The 15,910-nt window shown below is 44.5% G+C and overlaps 1 protein-coding gene across 3 annotated transcripts; it reads left to right on the forward strand.

Annotated features, from left to right (window-relative positions):
• The first annotated feature begins 1,486 nt into the window (after positions 1 to 1,486).
• On the forward strand, positions 1,487 to 15,288 carry ap2m1b (adaptor related protein complex 2 subunit mu 1b). Of its 3 annotated transcripts, XM_030764718.1 has the most exons (13): positions 1,553 to 1,641; positions 4,245 to 4,360; positions 7,129 to 7,394; positions 8,919 to 9,001; positions 9,417 to 9,422; positions 9,701 to 9,836; positions 10,157 to 10,301; positions 11,079 to 11,093; positions 11,698 to 11,817; positions 11,998 to 12,133; positions 12,266 to 12,363; positions 12,581 to 12,692; positions 13,167 to 15,288. In XM_030764718.1, the coding sequence occupies exons 2-13, from the start codon at positions 4,287 to 4,289 to the stop codon at positions 13,299 to 13,301; spliced, it is 1,326 nt and encodes a 441-aa protein (XP_030620578.1). In that variant the 5' UTR covers positions 1,553 to 1,641; positions 4,245 to 4,286; the 3' UTR covers positions 13,302 to 15,288. The 3 variants fall into 3 exon arrangements, with proteins under 3 accessions (XP_030620577.1, XP_030620578.1, XP_030620576.1); XM_030764717.1 differs by lacking the exons at positions 1,553 to 1,641; positions 11,079 to 11,093 and adding an exon at positions 1,487 to 1,546; XM_030764716.1 differs by lacking the exon at positions 11,079 to 11,093.
• Positions 15,289 to 15,910: the final 622 nt, after the last annotated feature.

A 15,910-nucleotide genomic window follows, 5' to 3' on the forward strand; every position in this document is an offset into this window, starting at 1 on the left:
GTCTTGTCAGTTTGAAATCAAGTATGTGTTTCCAGATGAGTGATATTACCACAATGTATTAACTGACACATTTGTTCAAACAGATTTCATTATACGTCAAAGCAATAGGTGAAATCCAGATTTAGGCCAAATATTGTCAGACTTTTATGTGTCTGGCAAAGTAAGAGTGCTTGATCCTCTGTAATTAAAACATAGCTGCATTTTCAGGGAACATATTGCACATACATACTCTTTTCTTCTTCTTCGATATTTTAGAGCGAACAAATAATGCAAAGCTAACAGACCCTTTCTCTGAGGGGAAAATATCAGCTCTGAGATCATACCGTGCCATGACAACCAACACGACGCACTGCGAATGACGTTTTTTTAAGCAAGCACAGATGGATGATACCACGCCGAAACACAGCCTTTCTGTCATGTGAATAAACGTTTTCGAAATGTTTTCCGTTCTCACATGACTGTCAGAACTGTGCTGCTGTGTGGTATGGTCTGACGGACATTTTGCCAGTAATACCTGCTCTGATATATAGCAAAGACATCTGCTATTCTGAATTAGCGCTACAACCTGCATGGTTTAATAGAAAATACCCCCTGTAGCTTAAAAAATTGTCCCGTGGTGATCCGAGCGTGTGAGTGGAATTCCTTGGTCATCTGTATGTTTTGATCTAACACGAACCTCACCTAACGACACCTCCGAACCGATTTGTAGATTACGACAGAACGACAACCTCCTGCAATGAGATAAAGTGGAAATGGTTGTGTCGGATTCGCTATAAGAGGCTTATTCAATCAAGAGTAAAGCCATACTCACGGGGTGTGGACCGCATCGTGTTCCCTACGTACATGTCAGGGAAGACTGTGGTTGAGTTAAAGATAGTTCACTGCCTGATCAGGAAATAGTCCACAAGGCGTAGCACTAAAATCATGCTATCAGGAACGGACGTTTGTATGTCAAAACAGCACCACCAAAAAGTCTTTCAAAACGTTTTACAAGTATCAGTTTTCACTGATCTCCAAGTACTCAAAGCTCGTAGAGGAATTCGCCACAAAAGTGGTTGTGAGGTCACTCTAGCCAACAGAAAACATACTTCATCTTTTCTGGCACAGGATTTGACATGCAGTATTGAGAAATAAACAAACGACAGTACCATTTAATAGTGCAAAAAGCAATTTACCGAAATTTTGTCGTTAATCGACGTGAAACAATATGCTTAAGGTCGATATAATGTATTTACGTTCCAGCTTGGTTTTATTGCAGCTATTTTTGAGAGACCATGAAGAATAATAGTAATTACCTAAACACACATCACTTAGCTCTACAAAGACAGGAAGTGATTCAAGATTGTCAGTAAGCTTGGATTAAAACATAATTGTTTATAATCGTTAAATATTTAAATGATCGATCCCACCCTATCCTCAGCACACTCTTTTTGGGCTGAACTTCACGTCACTGCATCGTGTCAGCTGACAGAGTGGTTTCGAGGGAAGGAGCGGTGGACATCTTGAATAGTAGTAGGGTGAAGCGGTGACCGCCAGACAAAGCAAGGTGGGAGCATAATTATTTAGAGGGGGTGTCAGGGGCAAAAAATCCACTACTTGGGTGAGTTCAACCCAGAACGAGAGGGAGAAAGAGAGAGGGAGGTAAGGCAAGTGTTTGCAACACCACTGAATTCGCCTGTAACGTAGCGGGCGAGTCAGTCGTGACAGAATATTCCGATAACCAAGCTAGCTCTTTAGCCTAGCCTGTCTAGGCTAGTGAAGTTGATAGCACGACGTTCAGATGAATGGCTAATATGCCGTTTTGCTAATGTGGGTTGAATGTGAAAACATAAATTACGTGAATGTAGCACAACTGGGTGTTCAACAACGGATTTAGCAAATATAATTGGTGAAATTTTGTGTCGTGATATGGCCATGTAGCGTAGCTAGCTAACGTTGGTCAATTGAGTGTTCCGGTCAGGCAGACATTTTGGTCTATTGCAACCTGACGCTAGGTTTACCGTTCTAAGTATTCATTCATTCGAATCATTCATTCTTTACCCGCTATCGACCGTACTAATGCGTAGTGGTCTTGTGGTAGTGGCGCAGAATGAAGTACTTTGGATATCAAAGCTAAATGAGCTAAACCAATTTTCGACATCTAGGCTAGCAGTCTTGCAGTGTGAAGCGCCGTGCAGCTGACTTATCTTAACGCGGCTGCGGTCGCGGTAGCTGTGACTATTTCCAGAAGGGTGGCGGACATGTTGGATGTCTCAATGCAAATAAATGATGGAATATATAATTTATGTAAAGTAATTTTGAATATTATGACGCGCATTTTCTTGCTGAGGTGTTGTCTGTTTTTCAGTTCGTCGAATGTAAGAGAAGTAGTTAACTGGAAACGCCACTGAAAAAAAAGACAGAATGGGAGTCATTAGAGCAAGGATCGTGAAGATGTTGTCTTGGAGTATGAAATAAAATAAATAACATCATGCTTGTGTGTGTATGTATATGTGTGTGTGTGTGTGTGTGTGTGTGTGTATATATATATATGTATGTAATTTAGTTAAAATTGTCTGACTCATGGCTCCCACGTTCAGTATTTCACAGATGACTTTTCATTCAAACCACAGATTCATTGTAACAGACAATTCACTCAAAATTGATCTCAAAGACTCAAAATCTGTATGTGTGTGTGTGTATACACATGGGTTCTCGATGCTGGACTTTCTAACGTGCCTTGCATAGTTAATAGCTTGAATACTTCTAATGGCTCTGGTTTGAAATGAGAATTTGGAATATAATTCACAGACAGTATTGCTACAGACAGTGACAGATTAAGTATCTACACTAGACTGCAACCCCATAAAGGATGTGATTGTGTCATTCTCCCTGTAAGCCAGATCTTACCTTGATGTTGCTTGGTGTTCTGTACTAGAAAATGAACGTCACACAGTTCTCTCTAGTGTCACTTGCCTGAATTCATGAAATGACAGAGCCTGATGATACATCCCTGACCAGTAAATTTTTTATTATTGTACCAGTAATGCTTTATTGTGTTTTAATTTTGCATACAGTAGAGAGACTGAAAAGAGTTGATCAATTAGCCATGACAGGTCAAGCGTTAAAGGTGAGCTGATGTATTTAATGTGTGCAGATCTTTGATATGAATTTTTGCGTTCGGTGGATTTAGGCAAATAAAACTAGTGTGGTATGTTATTTAGCCATCTGTCTGTGTAGACCTCCTCGTGTGAGAAAATACAGTGTTACTCCTTCAGTTCGGCCTCCCAGCTGGGTGAAATTTTAGCAGAATATGAGGCCATTTAAGCCATAAAGCTGCTGGTTTAAAGAGCCTTGAAAAGAGAAGAGTACAGATGCATGTGTGTGTTTGTCCAAGCCGTGTAGTGTCTGCCTGTCAACCTTGGACTGGTGTGGTTTTATTGGCGGAAGTGTGTGTGAGTTTTCTCCCTGTCGCTGTTTATCTCCGAGACCCTTCTCTGTTGTGACTTGCTGCTTCTCGTCATTGGTCGCCCTGATGGGGCTGTAAGCTGTTTGTATTGATAGAGACCGAGGGATGCCTGAAGGAGACGAGTAGAGGAAGGAAGAGCATTGAATGGAAATAGCATTGACCAAATAATATGCTCATTCTGTGTCTGCTTTCCCTGCCATCCATCATACATTGTCCTGACATGGTTGGCCAGAGCACAGAGGGATTGATTGAATTAGACTAGAGAAAATTAAATACGACAGAACTGGAGAGTATGACGAGAAGGTTTATGTGAATTTGAAATGGTGCAGAGAAAGGGGAGGGGGACAGTTGCCTGTCACTAATTTGCAGTCTCTATTTCTGTTGTGCTCTGCCCATTTCTCCTCACAGTTTGTTCATTTGCTCTGCATCTCCTCAAAGGCACTAATCTTATCAGGTGTATTTTTAGGCCTTTCCTGAAGAGAGAATGCAGAGGATTAGTGGAATATGTTGTGGGATGAGCTCTCTCTCTCTCTCACACACACACACACACACTCTTACTCTCACTCTCTCTCTGTGAGAGATTGGGAGATCTCTGAGAATATTATGTGTTTGACACTGTCTGGACTGTGTTGATCTCCTTCAGGGCCTTTAAACTCTCACACACACTGTACATGTTCTAAAACATGACTTATTGGCAGATTTTGTGTCCTCCTCTGCCCATAAAAACATTTGTCGTTCTTGTATCTCTTTCTCTTTTTCTCACTCTCACACTCTTTTTGTCCTGGTTTCCATGCAGTTCTCCACCATGGCCAGTGAAGAGTAAGGGGAGACTGCCACTATGATTGGAGGACTGTTTATCTACAACCATAAGGGGGAGGTGCTGATCTCCCGCGTGTACCGGGATGACATAGGGTAAGTGTCACTGAGTTCACCTCTGGGCTGGTCGTGTGGATATCTGTACAACCAATTTAAGGGAGTATGTGTGTGTGTGTGTGTTCATTAGCCATGCTGCTATCATGTTATACCCTGTATGCCCTGTTCCTGCTTAGATTCTCTGTTTTTTCACTGTGTGAGCTGTTTCTCTGAGCTTGTCAAATATGACTCATGTTCTCTTACTTGTACATCCTGCTGTGACTCTGTGTGTGTGTTTGCACGCTTGTATGTGCCACGCTAAGCCTCTCTCACGCTCCTTCCTCGTCATCCTCCGCTGTAACCCTCTCCTGCTCTATTTCCTGCTGTCCCTTTGCTGTTGTCTCTTCTTCCTCTCCCTCCCCTTCTTTTCTCCTTTTTAGTCTATGTGTTAATTGGTTATTGTAGCAGAGGGCAGAATGTGCTTGGTAACCACTCATTTCCCATCCTGACCCTGAATATCACACTAGTACAGGTTTGTCCTAAGTCCTAAATTCACCCCAAACCTCTCTTGCCCTTTACATATCTGCAAAGTACTGCAAACATGGCATTTTAGCACTACTCTTCTGTCCATTATCTAGAGAGAAAGAGAGAGGGAGTCGACACCCTGTCCTCTGCTGTGTGTCTCTCTCTCTCCTTCACGTATGAAGATGTTCAGTTTGCCTGTTTGGCATGTAGCAGTTCAGATGGAGATGGTGCTGGTGTGTCTACACGTATGAAGATGTTCAGCGTGCCTGTTTGGCGTGTACCAGTTCAGATGGACATGGTGGTGGTGTGTCTACTCGTATGACGATGTTCAGCGTGCCTGTTTGGCGTGTAGCAGTTCAGATGGAGATGGTGCTGGTGTGTCTACACGTATGAAGATGTTCAGCGTGCCTGTTTGGCGTGTAGCAGTTCAGATGGAGATGGTGCTGGTGTGTCTACACGTATGAAGATGTTCAGCGTGCCTGTTTGGCATGTAGCAGTTCAGATGGAGATGGTGCTGGTGTGTCTACACGTATGAAGATGTTCAGCGTGCCTGTTTGGCGTGTAGCAGTTCAGATGGAGATGGTGCTGGTGTGTCTACACGTATGAAGATGTTCAGCGTGCCTGTTTGGCATGTAGCAGTTCAGATGGAGATGGTGCTGGTGTGTCTACACGTATGAAGATGTTCAGCGTGCCTGTTTGGCATGTAGCAGTTCAGATGGAGATGGTGCTGGTGTGTCTGCAGAGCAGAGCTGCGGATGTGTAGAGCACATGCTTTGGTCAGTCACCTGGGTCTCTGCTCAAATGGAACACCTGATTCTGGTCTACGCAGTGACTGGCCTGAAAAATCATGACTTTATTCACGCTGTAATGTTCATTCTTTAAACGGGCAGGTCTGTCCTGGGGCAGCGTACATGTAGTATTTGTGTGTTTGTGGTAGCAGGAGTCTAGACTTGTTTTGGGGATAAGTGTCTTAGTTGGGACTGCCTTGTGCTGAGAGCTTAGGGGAACGTGGTCCCTGATGACTGAGGTCTGTGGTCAGAAGGACTCGGCGCCATGTGAAATAACAGAAAATATTCTGTAGAACAGCAGGAAATCGGGAAGCCTTGGAATACCAGTGTTGCCATGGATACAGGCGATCTGAATCGCCCTGCCGTCAGTGCTGCTGCTGTCACGGAGCCAGAGCCCGAGAGAGAGAGTGCGTGTGTGCGTGTATGTGTGTGCGTGCACGCCTAGCGCTCTGAATGAGTCATCGTTGTGTGCTAAGCTAAGCAAGGCCTGCAGGAAATAGGGAGCTTTTAATGTGGGTGGGGGAGGAGAGGGACAGAGCCCAAGACTGGAGTGAAAAGAGAGATGGAGCGAAAAGGAGAACGGAGGAGATTGGAAATGCAAGAGAACGCCAGAGATACTGGGCTTGTCACTGAGAAATGTCTGATATTCTCAGATCTTCATGTAAACATGCTGTAATTTTTAATGAAGGAGAACATGCAGGGAGGTGGAAAGAACACTACTCATCCCTATTTTATTTAAGAAGATGTGTGTGTGTGTGTGTGTGTGCGCTTGTGTGTGTGCTTGTGTAAGTGTGTCTTACTTGAGAAAGAGGGCTGTACTCTGAAGTGTTCTGACAAGCAGGCTTGTAAAGAGACTGGAATAACAGGAAATGTAGTAGTTTGAATTTAGTACTGAAAATAAACATTGACACTCAATTTCATTTTTCTCCGTGAGATTTCAACAGGGTAAATTTTACTTTCATTATGCTTTTGCTGACACATACTACAAAATATTTATATATTATTATTAAGTTTGAGGAATTCAAGATGTGTGTGATGGAAGGGAGGGATTTTGTTTGGTTACTTAGTCAGGTGTGTGTTCATTGTTTGATCTCAGAAATGCACTTTGGATTCTCTCCATGTTCCACATGTTACTCTATTCCCTATTGCAAAACCCCCACGTGTTCCTCAGGTCACTCAGACTTTCCACCTTCCCCCTACATCACTACGTCTCCACCCTGCGCCTCCTCCTTCGTCTCTTCCCCCTACATCACTACGTCTCCACCCTGCGCCTCCTCCTTCGTCTCTTCCCCCTACATCACTACGTCTCCACCCTGCGCCTCCTCCTTCGTCTCTTCCCCCTACATCACTATGTCTCCACCCTGCGCCTCCTCCTTTGTCTCTTCCCCCTACATCACTACGTCTCCACCCTGCGCCTCCTCCTTCGTCTCCTCCCCCTACATCACTACATCTCCACCCTGCGCCTCCTCCTTCGTCTCTTACCCCTTTTTAATCTTCTCCGGCTTCTCTCCGCAGGCGGAATGCAGTGGACGCGTTCCGCGTGAACGTGATCCACGCCCGTCAGCAGGTGCGCTCCCCCGTCACCAACATCGCTCGCACCAGCTTCTTCCACGTCAAACGCTCCAACATTTGGCTGGCAGCCGTCACCAAACAGAACGTCAATGCCGCCATGGTGTTTGAGTTCCTCTACAAGATGTGTGACGTCATGACCGCTTACTTCGGCAAAATCAGTGAGGAGAACATCAAGAACAACTTCGTGCTCATCTACGAACTGCTAGACGGTAAGGGCGCCTGTTTACCCCTTTGTCTGTCCTTTTATCTGATCCGGTTTAGAATGTCGGCCAGCCCAAACTGTCAATTGGGCTTGGATGCGCTGATGGGTCCCACTGAGCAAGTGTAATCATTCTCACTAACATAGGGGAATGCTTCACTCCACTTCAAACAGCGACTTCAGTGATCTTAACTTATATAATAACAATATGAGGTAGTACATGACAGCTGTGAACAAATGGTGGCCTTGTATGTGAGGGAGAGCATTTGAAGGAGGCGGCTAAGATATTTCTATAGTGCTGTAAAATCTGTGGCTTTATACGATTGTTTGGGCTGGGGGCTGAGTGCTGCGAAGTATGACAGTCTGTGTAGAGACTGATAAGGATCTGTTTGTCTCTTCTCTCATTTAACTCTTTGGGTTTCACTGTATGGCTCAGGAGGGCAGTATTCCCTGTTGTCAGTATTGACAGTATTCTCTCCCAGTTCCAGTGCAGTGCGTTTTCCACCTTTCTGCAGTTTCCCAGGAGTAGAGGTGGTGGATCTTCAGAAGAAGATTTTTCCTGTGGGCAGAGCCTCTGCTGTGCTGTGGTTTTTTTAGGTTTTGATTTTTATGACGTCCAGATGAGAAAATCAAAACCTAAAGAAAATACTGCACAGACAGCTGTCTTCATTGGACGTTCTGATACAGCTCCCTCATTCCTGCACAATGACCACATCAGCCTGACCTTACTTATTACAGGAACCTTGTTTTTTTTTTTTGTCTCTTTACCACTACAAACATTGGCCAGGAGATGTGACTGGAGGAGAGTGCTGTTGACTGAGTGTGACCTGTTAGACCTCTACATTCTGAGGCATTGCTTTAGCCAGGTGTGCCATACAGCTAGAAAAGTGCAGCTGTACAATGTCATGCCACAAAGAGTTTGGACAGGGGTGTTTTTGTTGACCTCTTGTGGACATTAGTGGTCATAACATTTCACTTCATTATTTTATCAGATAAATGAAGATGAAGGTAAAGGAAAACTTCTCTCTCTTAAAAGCAGTCATGTATTTTTCATAGGTCATTATTAAATATGCACTTTTTTGCGTAGCTACTTAACTTTTTGCATAGTTCTATGGCTATTTTCTAATCTGTTTACTGTGGAAATTCATTGGTGTACCCCATTCATTTGAAAGACTGGTACAAGATGAAATGAATTTGACACCTGTGTTTACAAGATGCAGTATGCAAAGCTTGAAGGACCCGAGAGTAATACCTATGTCATGAGTTCATCCTATAACAGTGTAACCTCGCAACCAAAAATGTGAAGTCTGACTTATGCTAGTTTTTTTGTTTTGTTTTGTTTTGGTCGGAGACCACACTCTGTAGAAAGTCATTGGTCTGTTGGTGGTGGTGTGGTTTTGATGGTGTGAAGTTTAATGAGGAGTGAATGAACACTCCTTTAAGAGCAGTGTAGAACATAAAACTGCAGCAGAGAGTAAGGAAGCCAGTATGTGAGTGAGTGAATGCTAATGTGGCTTTGCTGGGCTTCCTGCAGAGATCCTGGATTTCGGCTACCCTCAGAACTCTGAGACCGGGGCCCTGAAGACCTTCATCACTCAACAGGGCATTAAGAGCCAGGTGGGTTTGGGGACATGGATGAAACGGCCAGAGGACACGTTAATCCCCCAGCACACTCTCTCGTGTCCACAGCAACCTCAGCACTTTAGGACAGATAAGCCCACGCAGCGTCCTCGTACAGTCAAATGACTGGAAATAGTCTCCCTTTTTTTTGTTTTGTAATGTTAATATCTTCCCAGGCATGGGTGACCACGGTGACAGCATTAGTAGCAGTGTAACAGAATCTGAAAATGCATTTTTAGATTTGCCAAAATCAAAAACTATAATAGCATGTGGCAGTTTGAGTCAGAAGGGAGTTCAGAAGTTATGGCTTTGTGTCATTGTAGGTCATTATGCTGTGACCCAGCTCAAAATGTCTTTCTCTCTCTCTCTCTCTTTCTCCACCCTGGTCCTTCTGATGATCGCCAATGTCCAGCACCATGTAAGCCCTGTTTGTTTCTAATATCAAAATGTGTCAGTGTGTATTTCACTGCTGACAAACATATTGTGTCTTTTAGGAAAACAGTTTATAATGGTTTCATGAATGAACCTTGAATGAGTTTTTATCTCCACTACAATTCAGTGCTCTTCACTACAATTAGGAACATTTCCAACATGTTTAGAAAATTTTCTTTCAGAATTAAGAATGAATTGTTTTAAGAATTTATGTAGTGATTCTCACTGTGGTCTCTCTGTCCCTCCCGTCGCTCTGTGCTGTAGACGAAAGAGGAGCAGTCTCAGATCACCAGTCAGGTGACGGGGCAGATCGGCTGGCGTCGGGAGGGGATAAAGTACCGGCGTAATGAACTCTTCCTGGATGTACTGGAAAGTGTCAACCTGCTGATGTCACCACAGGGTGAGTGTGACGAGCGCCTCCGGCCCTCGCTTCTCACACCATCTTCATCCTGCTGACATGTAGAGGCTCTGTGGCCTGACCTTTGGTCTCTACAGAGCCAAGACAAACTCTAGTGCACAGCATGTGGTACTGGACAGAGAGTGGTCATTGGTCAGACTGGCTGTAGTGGTGTGTAATCTCTCCGTGCCTGGCCGCACTGTTTCACTGTGCTGTAACTGTGCATGATTATATGGTTTTATTAAGTTGACTGTGTGGCTGTGGCTGTACCTGTTCCCAGGTCAGTTTTATTGACTTTGCTGTGGGGCTGTACCTGTTCACAGGTCAGGTACTGAGTGCTCACGTGTCTGGGCGTGTGGTGATGAAGAGCTACCTGAGCGGGATGCCTGAGTGTAAGTTTGGCATGAACGACAAGATCGTCATTGACAAACAGGGCAAGGGCGGCTCTGCTGACGATGCCGGCAAGAGGTGAGCGGGCACTGAAAAGTATCATCTTCTTCCTGTTCTTCTGTTTGTTTCAGAACAACCCATTTCTATCACTCCGTGTCTATAAGCAGTAGCATTCTACACTCAGAGACTTGAGTGAAGACAGAGTTACCAGACTGAGTTTGGGACTGTTCTGAGAGTGACTGAGTTTGGTTTGGCATTGAAGGAGTGGTGTCTGCCTGCAGTGATGTGCTAAGTGGAAGAATGATAGTAATGAACCTGCATGCAGAGCTAACAGTCTCTATTGAAAGAATGTAGATCTTTGGTATATACACTCATATACTGTTGGGAGAAGGAATCCTGTGCCATGGTAAAGTTGGGAGATTTTGTGCATTTCAACAGTGATTTAGTTCATTTTGCAAGGACTTGTAAACATATCCTTTTGAATGGTTTGAATGGCCGTGACAGTGTCAGGATACCATGTTTATAACCCCCGCCATTGTCTCCCTAGTCTGGTCCACCTCAAATCAGAGTTTATTCTCAGCATGGCACATCCCAGTCTTATCTTACTCTTATGTTTTCTCTCCCACTCATCTGCTTGTATCAGTACTGATGGTTTGTTTTTGTTGTCTTTTTTTTCCAAGGCTCGCTGTTCCTTGTTTAATGTCAGTGCTGATTTGTAACCTTATATTTCTTTGTTTTTAGCAGTTAGCATTTGTTTTTTGGGTTTTTTTTGTCTGTGTCTTGTTTTTTGTTTTTTTTAATTGTTTTTGATTTTTTTTTTTTTTTTGTCTTCCTCTCTCTTTGCTGGACCTGTAGTGAGTTGGGGGGCAGGTAGCGTACTTCTGTCTCTCTCTCTCTCTGTCTCCCATCCTTAGAGACATCCTGTCTGTCTCTCACTTCCACTTCCATGCCATGACTTCCATCTCTTCCTGTTTAGTCCTTGTGCAGTGACTAGACGTGTGAATGATCTAAGACGGGGCAGGTCCCATGGTTCTGTCCATCCATCAGTTTCTCATTATTTTACTCAGTTCCACGTATCTACCAGTGCCAACAGATCTCCTCTTTTGAGATCAGATGTAGTATATGCAGGGGTTTGGACATGAGTAGCAGCTAGACATGTGACAGGTGTATGAGTGGTAGAATTAGGATTGTAAGAGTAGTATTTTCCTGGGTTTAGTGATCTGACTGTAACATAATTAGCCCCTGTGTGTTTTACAGTCACTGATGAATGCCGTGGTGAGGCACTGATGGGCCTTATGTCACAGTCAGACTCGTCTATAGCCAATGTCTCCTTTCATCTTAGGGCTCACCCTGTTGGGTCCTGTGATTAGACAGACTCAGTTTCACCATATGACCTTGTCCTCATGTTGCCTTCTCTGTCCTCTGTGTGTGTGTGTGTGTGTGTGTGTGTGTGTGTGTGTGTGTGTGTTGGCAGTGGGAAGCAGTCCATAGCCATCGATGACTGTACTTTCCACCAGTGTGTCCGTCTCAGCAAGTTTGACTCTGAGCGCAGCATCAGCTTCATTCCTCCTGATGGAGAGTATGAGCTCATGAGGTCAGTGTCTATGGGTCTTTGTGTGTGCGCATCAGATGTTTAACCGCACTTTCTATAAATCTTGTCACCTCCTTAGTCTAACTTTGGTGCTTGTGTTCCAGATGTTTTGGTGCACTTTTCAGAAGTCTTTTTACTTCTTTAACTTTGGTGTGTGACTGTGTATGTGTGTGCTGCACGCAGGTACCGCACCACTAAAGACATCATCCTGCCCTTCCGGGTCATTCCGCTAGTCAGAGAAGTGGGTCGTACCAAGCTGGAGGTTAAGGTGGTCATTAAGTCCAACTTCAAGCCTTCACTGCTGGCCCAGAAGATCGAGGTGAGAGCTTCTCCTTACGCCGCTGACCTGATCATTATTAACCTGTCCTGGGTTTGGGGATGCCATGATGTGTGAGTAAAGTCAGGCTTGGTTTGTGAAGTGAGGAAAGTGTGTGTGTGTTTGTGTCTGTAGGTTCGCATCCCCACCCCTCTGAATACAAGTGGAGTGCAGGTCATCTGCATGAAAGGCAAAGCCAAGTACAAAGCCAGTGAGAACGCCATCGTATGGAAGTGAGTGAAACCATCTGTTCTCACATTATCCTGGCCTGTGTGTGTGTGTGTGTGTGTGTGTATGCTCTCTCTACCGTGTGCGTGTGTGTGTGTATGCTCTCTCTGCCGTGAGTGTGTGCGTGTGTTTACATATGTGCTCTTGGCTCCGTGTGTGTGTGTGTGCCCTCTCTGCCCTGTACACATGTCTGTGTGCTGACAGCCTCTCTCCTGTCTGTAGGATCAAGCGTATGGCTGGGATGAAGGAGTCACAGATCAGTGCAGAGATTGAGCTTCTGCCCACTAATGATAAGAAGAAATGGGCTCGTCCACCCATCTCCATGAACTTTGAGGTGTGTTCTCTTCTCCCCACTACACACAGCTCGTACTGTCTCTCTCTCTCTCTCTCACACACACACACTGTCTCTATCGCTTACTCTCTCTCTCTCCGTCTCTGCCACCCTTTGTCTCTCTCTCTCACGCTCTCTTTCTCTCTGCCACCTGTTATGCTTACATCTTCCTAGCCTTTTAAAAAGAAAGTTAGTCTTCATAAACCTGCACACTCTGTTTATCAGTGTGTGAGAGGAAAGAAGTTAACCAAGGAAAAGCATTGGGATGTTTATTCAGGATGTTTATTCGTGTGTACTCACTCCAGTCTGAGGGATATTTTTGTTTCCTGATGGGGACATGTGATTGTAAAAGGAACACTATATTATTTTGTGAGGAGTCTAAGATGATTTTGGGGTGTTTTTTTTTTGAGGATAATGAAAGAAGGGTATCGGTGTACTCTGGGCTGTGTGTGGTTTAAGCTGGGTTGTGTTACACAGGTGCCGTTTGCTCCGTCGGGACTGAAGGTGCGCTACCTGAAGGTGTTTGAGCCAAAGCTGAACTACAGCGACCACGATGTGATCAAATGGGTTCGTTACATTGGACGCAGCGGCATCTATGAGACGCGCTGCTAACGGCCCCAGACACGGGAGGAGAGAACTGTGGAGGGGTCAGACAGGACAGAGACATGAAGAGAAGACATGAAAATGGCTCTCCTCGCTTTGTCCTGCACTACCCACCTCTCATGTTTCTTTTTTTCTTTCTCTCTTTCATACAGGGGCTGTAAGAAAACAAAAACAAGTACAGCAATGGGAAAGAATTCCAAATGTCCATATTCAAAATGTGACTAGTAAGAGAGGATCCAAAACTTGTCCTGTGGAGCAGAAAGAAAATGAAATAAAATAGTAGGAAAGCTGTTTATTTACGATGAACAAAGTAAAATATGAGCAGTAATCCACCCCTTCCCTGGCCCCAGCCCAGCCTGTTTGAGAAAACTTCCCTTTAGAGAGATAGATGTGGTCCGTTTTACACTTCTCCTCGTGCTCCTTCACAGTATACATTCCTTTACACCTCTCCTCCTCCCCCTGTGTGTGTGTGTGTGTCCCTGGTTTGTTAAGCCCGGCCCCCTCAGGCTGGGCTCCTGAGCTGAAGAGCAGTGAGGTGACGTGGCGTGGTCTGAGATGTCCTCTCTGTCACAATCACTTCAGTTCTCCTTGAGCAGAAAACCCAGCCCCCTCCCCAAACCCCATCTTTCCCTAGATATAATCCTGCTTAAAGCTGTAGTGTAGACAGCTATTGGTCTCATCAAGGTAGTTTCCATCCATTTTATATAAACAACCCTTTTTGTTTTTTTGTTTGCTTGTTTTGTTTTTTTGTTTTGTTTTAAGTCCCCATTCTCTCTTTAGTGTGTTAGTTAGCTCTTGTCAGTGTTTTGTATTCAGTGTTTTGTGTATCTGTCTATGCTGTGGCCCCAACTTGCGTTACTTATCCCTCTCTCTCTCTTTCATTCCCCTCCTCATCCTTTCTTCCTGACAGTAGCTGTTATTTTCAATGTAAGAATTATACTGGCACAGTTAACAATTTCATCTACTGTGGTTTCCCATTTTTTTTTCTTCCTTTTTTTTTTTTTTTTTGTTTCATTTGGCTTTTTTTTGTTTGTTTGTTTAATTTGTCTCAGTGCAACAGAGTTTCTGTATGTGACCAAAATTCTCAAACATATGAGGAGATATGAACTAAAGCAACAAACATGTACTAATACCAGAAAATCAGTCTGTCTATAAATAAATATATAAATCAAATATGTTTGTGTATACATGTAAGAAACACAGCTTAGCGGAGTTAGATGAGGAGAGCTTCTGTCCATTTGACTGTTGGAGTCACAGTTGGTTTGTGAATGTGAAATCAAGCCCATTTGTCAAACTCTGGTGGTTCACTTTTGCCTTCAACGCACTCTGCAGCCTGTGGATGTGTGTGTGTGTGTGTAAGAGAGAGAGAAAGATAATCGTTAACCCTTTCTCATTCAGCGATTTAGTTTTCTGCTTAACTCTCTCAAATGCACTGACATGCCCATGCAAACCTGCTTACATCCCTCACGTGTCTCTCCTGATTACGAAAGAGTGAGCGCCTCTCAGCCTGTCGGGTGTCTCCTGTAAGATCACATAGAGGTCATGATTGCTCTAACCCTAGCTGACATGTCCAAAATGGTTTTTCACCCTCCGTCTGAGGTGTTTGAATTTATAATGATGAACCGCTCTCTCCGGCACAGCATGTGTTTCACTGATTAGACCCCTCCTCCCCCTCCAGCATGTCCACCTGACACATCCTCAGACCTACTGCACTTCCAGCAGTACATTTCAGTTCATTTTATCTGCTTTCCTCACAACACTACGTTCCTGAAGGCATATTCACTCAGACACACGCTTGTTTGCACCCTCTCTCTCTCACACACACTTGTACACACACACACATTCACATGTTCTCCAACCCTGCTGTGTTCTGCTTTCGTTGAGGTGGTGAGGCTTCTAGGGAACATAACCCTTGGCTTCAGTGTCCGAGTCTGAGCTCCATGTGGTGACTTTGTGACTGTCCAGCTAATCGTAATAAAAGAAAATAATGCCATCAGTCCATGCTGCTGTCGTCTTTATTTTGTGTGTGTGTGTGTGTCTTCGAGTTTTACCGAAATACAGTATTTGAATATCTGAGCATTCTTGTGTGTGGTTGTTTTCAGTAGCTGGTTTTTGGACGAGTCGGTTTCTGTTATGCAGGCTGAATGGTGTTTACTGGGTGACTGAGCAGAAACGTGTGTGTGTGTGTGTGTGTGTGTGTGTGTAAAAACTGACGTCACAGCCAGTCATTAGTTGGGTGTGCGAGCTGCAGGACAGAGTGACGGATGGATCGATGGCTCATTAAAAGCTCGTTCCTCAAAGCCTGTGAAAGAGGATCCCCTGTCTTTCTTCTCCTTTTTTTCGCCTCGCCCTCCCTTTTTCTTTCGTCTTTTTCCCAGAGTGAGCGACAGCACAGGGTCAAATGGCCCTCAGTTGCGCAGTCGCCTGGAGAGGAGCCAAAAGAGCAGGCAGCTGTCCAAATTCAGGAGCAGGGGCGGAAGCCTAGGAGCCTGCCTTTCAGGTGCCCTTCACTAAAATCCACATTTCTGCTCCTGTTCAGGAATTCCAAGTACTGTTCACATAAAACACCAAGGGCAGCTCTCTGGGGGATGCTGAAACCGAAAAACAAAGTTTTGTTA

This window comes from Chanos chanos, chromosome 2 (assembly GCF_902362185.1).
Source record: "Chanos chanos chromosome 2, fChaCha1.1, whole genome shotgun sequence".
Lineage (NCBI taxonomy): Eukaryota > Metazoa > Chordata > Actinopteri > Gonorynchiformes > Chanidae > Chanos > Chanos chanos.

What these genes read in the sequence shown, in the direction of transcription:
- ap2m1b (XM_030764718.1), top strand. Translation starts at nt 4,287, where the DNA reads ATGATTGGAGGACTGTTTATCTACAACCATAAGGGGGAGGTGCTGATC. An exon ending in CCTGCTGATGTCACCACAGG is followed by an intron (nt 9,837 to 10,156) that starts GTGAGTGTGACG and finishes ACCTGTTCACAG; the next exon opens with GTCAGGTACTGAGTGCTCAC. An exon ending in GAGAACGCCATCGTATGGAA is followed by an intron (nt 12,364 to 12,580) that starts GTGAGTGAAACC and finishes TCCTGTCTGTAG; the next exon opens with GATCAAGCGTATGGCTGGGA.